The 6,929-nt window shown below is 41.7% G+C and overlaps 1 protein-coding gene across 1 annotated transcript; it reads right to left on the reverse strand.

Moving 5' to 3' along the window:
* Positions 1 to 664: 664 nt before the first annotated feature.
* Positions 665 to 6,086, reverse strand: LOC147445824 (phragmoplastin DRP1E-like). Its single transcript, XM_086525201.1, has 16 exons — positions 5,602 to 6,086; positions 5,292 to 5,355; positions 5,099 to 5,203; positions 4,835 to 4,936; positions 4,697 to 4,747; positions 4,549 to 4,610; positions 4,370 to 4,460; positions 3,290 to 3,354; positions 2,757 to 2,951; positions 2,541 to 2,660; positions 2,372 to 2,442; positions 2,070 to 2,295; positions 1,899 to 1,949; positions 1,589 to 1,817; positions 1,371 to 1,510; positions 665 to 1,273 (listed from the first exon to the last, which is right to left on the reverse strand). The coding sequence occupies exons 1-16, from the start codon at positions 5,728 to 5,730 to the stop codon at positions 1,145 to 1,147; spliced, it is 1,830 nt and encodes a 609-aa protein (XP_086381327.1). The 5' UTR covers positions 5,731 to 6,086; the 3' UTR covers positions 665 to 1,144.
* Between the last annotated feature and the right edge of the window lie 843 nt (positions 6,087 to 6,929).

Below are 6,929 nucleotides of genomic sequence, written 5' to 3' on the forward strand. Positions count from 1 at the left end.
CTGGCTATTGCCCTGCAGGGATCTTTTAGGCCCTTACGACACTGGAGCAAGTGGCCCAGTCTGCTTTTCTTGAGACCAGGTAGCGTCTTGTCACACTGGGTCTTGGCAAATTGGCATAGGCAAAATGCTACTCAGAAAGCTGGGCAGCCAGGTAAAGCTGCTCAATGACACTCGGCAGCCCCTTCACTTTTCCATGCGCAAATAGCCTCGTGCCACCTCAGCAGGGCCAGCCCATACCCACCCCATGTGACACCCACCTCATGAAGAGAACTATTTAAGAAGTCAAACTGAAGAACTTGAGAGAACAGCAGCTGCCCAAAGTTCCTTTATTAACACGCCTCAAACTGACATGGACAGAATTATAAGGGAGGAGCTCGAAGGTGAACCCATCCTTGGGTAACTGGCACCCAAGGAGAGAAAGCAACAGGTGTTTGAGATGGAAGTAATTGAAGTAGAATTAAAGATGGAAACAACCCCCCCCCCCCCCCCCCGGGGACAGAAAAGGACCCAAAATCACTGGTTGACCAAGAAATGGGAGTCCACCTTAGATTTTCATTCAAGCCAGTAAAGTATCAACAAACCAAATGAATAGAATCAAACATGAAAATGGCCTTCACATATGAAAGCCCCTCAAAGGACACCCACCTTAGTGAACATGCAGGGATAAAGCACAAGGCATTAAAAAGGAATTACATTCAAATGAATCATGCGAGGAAGGAATAATGGAGATATCTGTACAAAAGAATTGCTTTCCTGTCACAATTCATGAGTATACATTTTACAGCCTTTGCTTTGTCTAATCATAAAATACCTTGGTGACAGCCTAATGGCTGCAGTTAGCGCACTCATATAAGCCTTTATGGCAGCAAACCCCTTATTGATAATCAGAGCATCTGGACAATGGGACATGAAAATATGATCCCCTTGCAATAATGTGGTCGTTGAATATCTTTCAAGCTGTCCAAAAGAGCTCAAAAAATGTGATAATTGAAATGCACCAGGGCTGAATCAAATGATTGCATCATTTCATTGGTGTAACTCTTATCACTTAACGTCTAACAATGCCAAGCTCAATTGGCCCATGCTTGAACTCGACCTTGGCATTTTGTGATGCTTCCATCAATACTTCATCCGAAAGCAAAGCTCATTTGGCCCATGCTACTGTATCGATTTCATTCCGGGCATTTCTGTAAAGCTCCAACCTCTTGGCACACGCAGACCTGCGCTCCATAACAGCTGGATCTTCGTCCAGTAACCTTGCAAGCTGCTTGCCCTGTCGAAATTTGAAAAGAATGAACCCAATTAGTTATGCATAGATTTTCAAACAGCTGTGTTGAGAAACCAGGTAAACATTACAAAACAAGGCATGCCTCTTTCCTTCCGAGCTCTGCAAAGAAAGTATCAAGGAGGGTCCTCTTGGCTTCACGAACTTGGCAATGCACCACAGCTTTTGGGATTGAATACCGAAGCGTATCACAGATCATGTTCACATAAGACAATACATTTGCTCCTGGAATGATTCAAGACGTTTGTTACCGAAAGCACGAGTGCATCAGTTGCCCCAAAGAAAAAAATTACAGCATCTTACCTATACGTCTAAGTTGCCCATCTCCATAGCGATCAATGGATGAAGCAGCAGGATTTCCTCCCTTTTCCATCTCTTGCGGAAGCTTCCGGAAGAACTCCACAGTTAGGTAGCTGTTCTCCATATCGACCAACCTGAGAGATGTTTTCTTGCTTTCATCTCGGAATCGCTCGAGTGCTGAGACAGCTGCAGCACCTACTTCTGCTTGCAACGTTGGGAACTGCCTCAATTCCTGTTGAGAGAGCAATCAGAATTCCAAACTGTTTGTAAAGTATTCTGCATGTAGAAAAAGCCTTACAGACAAAGCAATTACCTGCGTTTCCCCCACTGATTTCCTCACAAGTTCCTTCAAAATGTGATGCACCTGAAAGAAAAATATTGCTGTGAATTTTAAAACCATTGCCTCCATTTGGCCTTACCCAAAGTGACTTTTCCTAAAAAGATAACGACAACAATAAACAAAGAGCACTAGCAGGTGTCGTACCGCATCTACAACAGCTTCTGCAGGCCCTCTCATAAGAGTCAAGGAGCTTTCAATGAGGCGCCTATAACCCTGTTCTGGAGCAATCAGATGTGGCTGGTAACCATCAGCCTCATTGATAAGCTTGCGAACATTTTGGATCGAAAGATGTCTATCAAAAGATAGTTTCTTAAGGGCTCCGGGAAATTGGTTGTCAAAGACTCCATAAATCTTCTCACCTCCTGGGCGCCTGCAGCATAAGAGTAAGTGTTATTTAAGATTTTAGTTCCCCATTTGATGCCTGCAAAAATAAGGTTAAAGCTTACACGCCATCAAGATGCTCTTTGAAAACTTGATCAAAAGCTCGACAAAGCTCCAATATAGAGTACAGCTGTGCCTGGATAAGATTTAAAAATTGACAAACAAAGCAATAAAAACCTGCAGTTAGAATCTCATGCCGCATTGACATAGGAAGCAGTTAAGTTAAATGCATACCCCAGGGTCCGTTGCAATGGGTCTACCAAGGCTTTGAAGCTCAGACTCTAGCTCATCAATCGACTTATTGATAAGCATCTGAATGCTTGGGATACGCGATTTTATGACAGACTCCAGATGCTTCATTAGATCAGATTACAACAGGACCGCTATTTTAATTTCTGTTTGAAAATGAAAACACAAGGCACGATCCTGATAAAGTTTGTAGAATCATACCTTTGAAAGCATTTGTCCCAAATACTCAGACCCCATACGACTTGCTAGGTGCTTATAATCTGGACTAGTTGCAAAGTATTCACGTTCTCTCCGCCTTGCAGCCATCATGTCCACACTTTTGTTGATATCCGCTTGAGATCGATTAACAACACCTACCCATGGATGCTGCAACCTATATGCACGTCCTTCTAAAGTCTAAAATACAAAAAAAGGAACTTTCTTACTCCAGCTTTCCTTGTGCTGCGTGCATACAAACAAGTCCAAAGTTTCCATTCTTCACTGTTAACTGATGATAAAGATGACAGCTGGCTGTAGCTTGAATGTAGCATTCATGTGAGATATTGTAAGTCTCTTATGTACAAATTTAAATAAAAAGTTTGGTAACATCTGTTCCTTGATTTCAAGAGTTTGAATCACTACCTAAGCCTAGAAATAGAAACTTTCTACTTTAGCACACACAAAGACTACAAACAAATGGACACTGCCTTAGCCATCTCACACTACTCTATGCAAATAATGGCTTAGACTCTTACATCAAGAGCATTGGTGCCTTTATCCATGAGATCCAGCTTTGTCAAGACTCCAAAAGTCCTCTCACCTGTGATATTAAAATTAGGAAACTACGTTATCACCTTTCCAAAACTAAAATGAATTAAAGCAAAAACTATTTGAAGTTTGACAAGTGTCCTCTCGAGAGGGTTTCTATCCCAACATGACTCACACAAATGTTGAAAGTTGAGATCACCACAATATCCCGCTTAAGCAGAGAACCAATAAAGATAAAGCAATAAAGTTCCCTGAATGAGAAAGTCAAGGTATGCATGAATGTAAAACACTAGAAACTCAATGAAAGATCTCCTTCAGATACCTTACAAAATGCCAAGAAAGGATACAGCATCCAAGCGGTTCTAACAGTATAAAAAGTCATTTTGTACTTGGCATATGAATGACAACAAATTATTTACAGCAATAGCAAGCCACAGCCACCAATGCACCAAATTCCTCAGAGTGGATTTTGAAATTGCAAGCATTTCATGTCAAAACAACAGAAGGAAAACTACACAACCTGGGGTTAAAAATTCAAATAATTAATATCTTGCTATGCCCTGATAGTGTGCTCAAGCTCTCAAAAGCATTCTATAATATGCTTTTTGAGTTTCACTGCCTAACCCTCTTCTTTTTCAGAAGAGAAATCAATTATTTTAAAAACACCTTAAAGCCTTTTCCAGGCGGGCATCATCTTATGACCTTGAGGTAATTTTTGTGCTTCCATCTTCTCCTTTAAAGGTTGTGAGATTAACAGCACCATGCATGGAATAACTGATATGCCTCACTTCTGCAAAGAGCTAAGGCATGCCATAAATGAAAGATCACCAACAAGCTAATATTAGTGCCTCATGCATATCACTAAGTGCAAATAATTTGGACCTCTTCTACAACCCACATTAAGCTCTACATAAGTACTGACATGGGTCCTATTAGTATTCTGCCTTCCCAACCTCTACTGAGTTTCTAGACAAAAAAAATCAGACACAAAGCCAACAAATTTCCAACAGAATTTATCCAAACCAAAGGTTGCCTTTTTGCATTTCTACATAGCTTAGATCACCAACCTGATGGATCTACTTCCCGGGCCAGTTTTATTGCATCAGAGGTAGCAATGTCTTGATTTGCTGGTGAAATTGCAAGAATCAAAGAGTTTGGCTGCACAATACACAATTCTTGTTGATTGAGTATCACATAGAAGGAGCATTTAATGAAACATTTATACGCTCTAGAAACATGCACCAACCTTCTCCACATACGAGCGCACCATGTTCTCAATGTCAGCAACAATGCTATCAGGTTGCCCCTCTATAAGTAAGCTTTGTCAGACCTCACAAATGCAATCCCATCATTTAAAAAGAGGGAAAAAGTATCAAAGAACATGATCATCTTACCTACAGCAACCTTTGTGAGCCCTGGAAGATCAATAAGGGTTAGATTGACCACTGCAGACGCCAATAAGTTACTTGTTATTTCCAAAGCCTAATGTGGATGGCCATAGAGTCAATAAAAATTATGTGATTTGCTTTTACCATTGGGAGAGTATATGCTTAGATGAATTGGGACAGGTGAAATCTGTTTGCTACGCCCTGTAATCCTGTCAGTCTCATCAGAAATTTCTTTCCTGACAGCAGCTACAAGAGTCAAAGCAACAGTTCAATCACAATGAGTTCTAAATTTGAAGAGGTGTCCTGTGAATTTCAGGGACGTTTGGGCAACTGGCAACAAATATGGAATGTATGCATAGATTAGCCTTGACAGTTATCTAATGCAAGAAAGCTTTGACAACGCCATACCAAAATCCGTAAAACGCTTCTTTGGTGCATGCAAGAATTCAGCATATTCTGGACCTTTGTCAGTTCTATACAGCTGGAGTACAAGGGGCCTTCTGGTAACAATTCCTGCGTAAAAAAATTATGCACATTAATAGATTTTCATGTCAAAGCATAAGCAGAACAAAGGGTTGTTTCCTTCAAATAACCGATTTACCTGAACCACGAGGCAAGAAATCTCGTCCTACAATGCTTTCCAAGACAGAGGACTTGCCTGAACTCTGAAAGCCAGAAACAGGAAAAAAACATTAGAAAGCTGCCGTCAAAATAGGAATACTGCTGGAGCTGACCAGGTGCATTGCAATTGACTTCCAGACTATTGAAAGAATACAATGAAAAAACATTATCACTCTTGAATCTGCAAGCTTTGAAGTCGCGTCACTAGATCAACAGTACAATGCAGGATTTGGCAGGTAAACTTTTGGTTATTTGGCAATGTGTCTCTGAGTGGTATTTCAGAGTCATACCTGGCCTCCAACAACAGCCACAGAGGGCAAAGCTTCCCACAATGTTGGAAGCGCATTGTCGCCTCCGTAGTCTCCCAAAGCTGTGCAAGCTCGCTGAATACGATTGACGAGCGAGATCAGGCCGTCCATAGCAATGTTTTGCGGAGGAGGATACCTGCGATCTCTCAGCTGCAATCAAGCAAGGTACCTGCGATCTCTCAGCTTCGGGAGAGGAAGAAGAGAGATCGCAGGTGTAAGGCAGGGCTAGGCGGCGGATCTAAGCTTGTTGGATCGATGAAGCCGAGGCGAAGTTGACTCTGCACAGAGATGCTCGGCTCCCTGCACGATAGCGATGGGAGCGATCTACGAAGGACGAGCTCGGTGGAGGCGAAATGGGAGTTCTGTAGTGAAGGCGAGAAATCCAACAGCTAGCTTGCCCCGCATGCATCAACAACACAAAGCTAGCGTTATAGCTGATTCAAAGTCACCTCTGATCCTCGATGCCCATTTCTAAACTTTTAAATTTTAGTAATCGGTGGTCGTATTCCGGTTGTTTATACAAAGAGACCGCCTACCTACTCAACCCTTGTCCCCCTCAACCAACCCCCCCTTCCCCCCAAAAAAACACTTGTAACGCACCAAGGTGCAAAAAATGGCATACCCAAGTCATGAAAATGAGGACCCAAATCATGCATTTATACCCGGTGAAACATAGCATACCCATATCATGCATTTATCTCCGCCAATGGATACAAGGTGCACAATGCGATCGTTTTTATAAAATAAACAGTTTCAGCCCTAGAGACCAACAACCTAGACTATCGGAAGGAAAACGTAAGGGAGAGCCATCAAGAAGCACTAGTGAGTCAATTTTTTGTATTTTTTGAGGGGTTTGGTGCAATAAGGAGCTTTGTCCCATCATTAACTCCTTTTAAGTTGGTTAGAAGTGCTTGGGCACCCACATTTGAGAGTTCTTAGCACCTTACTTCTTGCTTGAGTTATGATATGCTTTGTTAATCTTGGGGCAATTGTGGTGTCCCCTTTGGGCTTCCTCTTGATACCTATGGTTACATTGATAGGTTGTAGACTTGTAGGGTTAAGAGGACTTTTATCTTTGCCTTTAAGGTCATTGGAAGCTTCGTTTTTTGCCGCTTGAAGAGATTCTGTTGCAAAACACATTGACTAGCTTTACATGTACCTCATTAGATTGTATACATTTGTTTAGGCAGAAGGTTAGACAACATAAATTGGTCCGCTAATAGCTTTAATTTTTTGTATTTGTATAATGTGGATCGGCATATATGTTTTTCACATGCATTCCAAGTGGTTGGCATATGTTGCACAATACA

Source organism: Adiantum capillus-veneris, chromosome 12, assembly GCF_014529385.1.
Source record: "Adiantum capillus-veneris isolate H3 chromosome 12, ASM1452938v2, whole genome shotgun sequence".
Classification (NCBI taxonomy): domain Eukaryota; kingdom Viridiplantae; phylum Streptophyta; class Polypodiopsida; order Polypodiales; family Pteridaceae; genus Adiantum; species Adiantum capillus-veneris.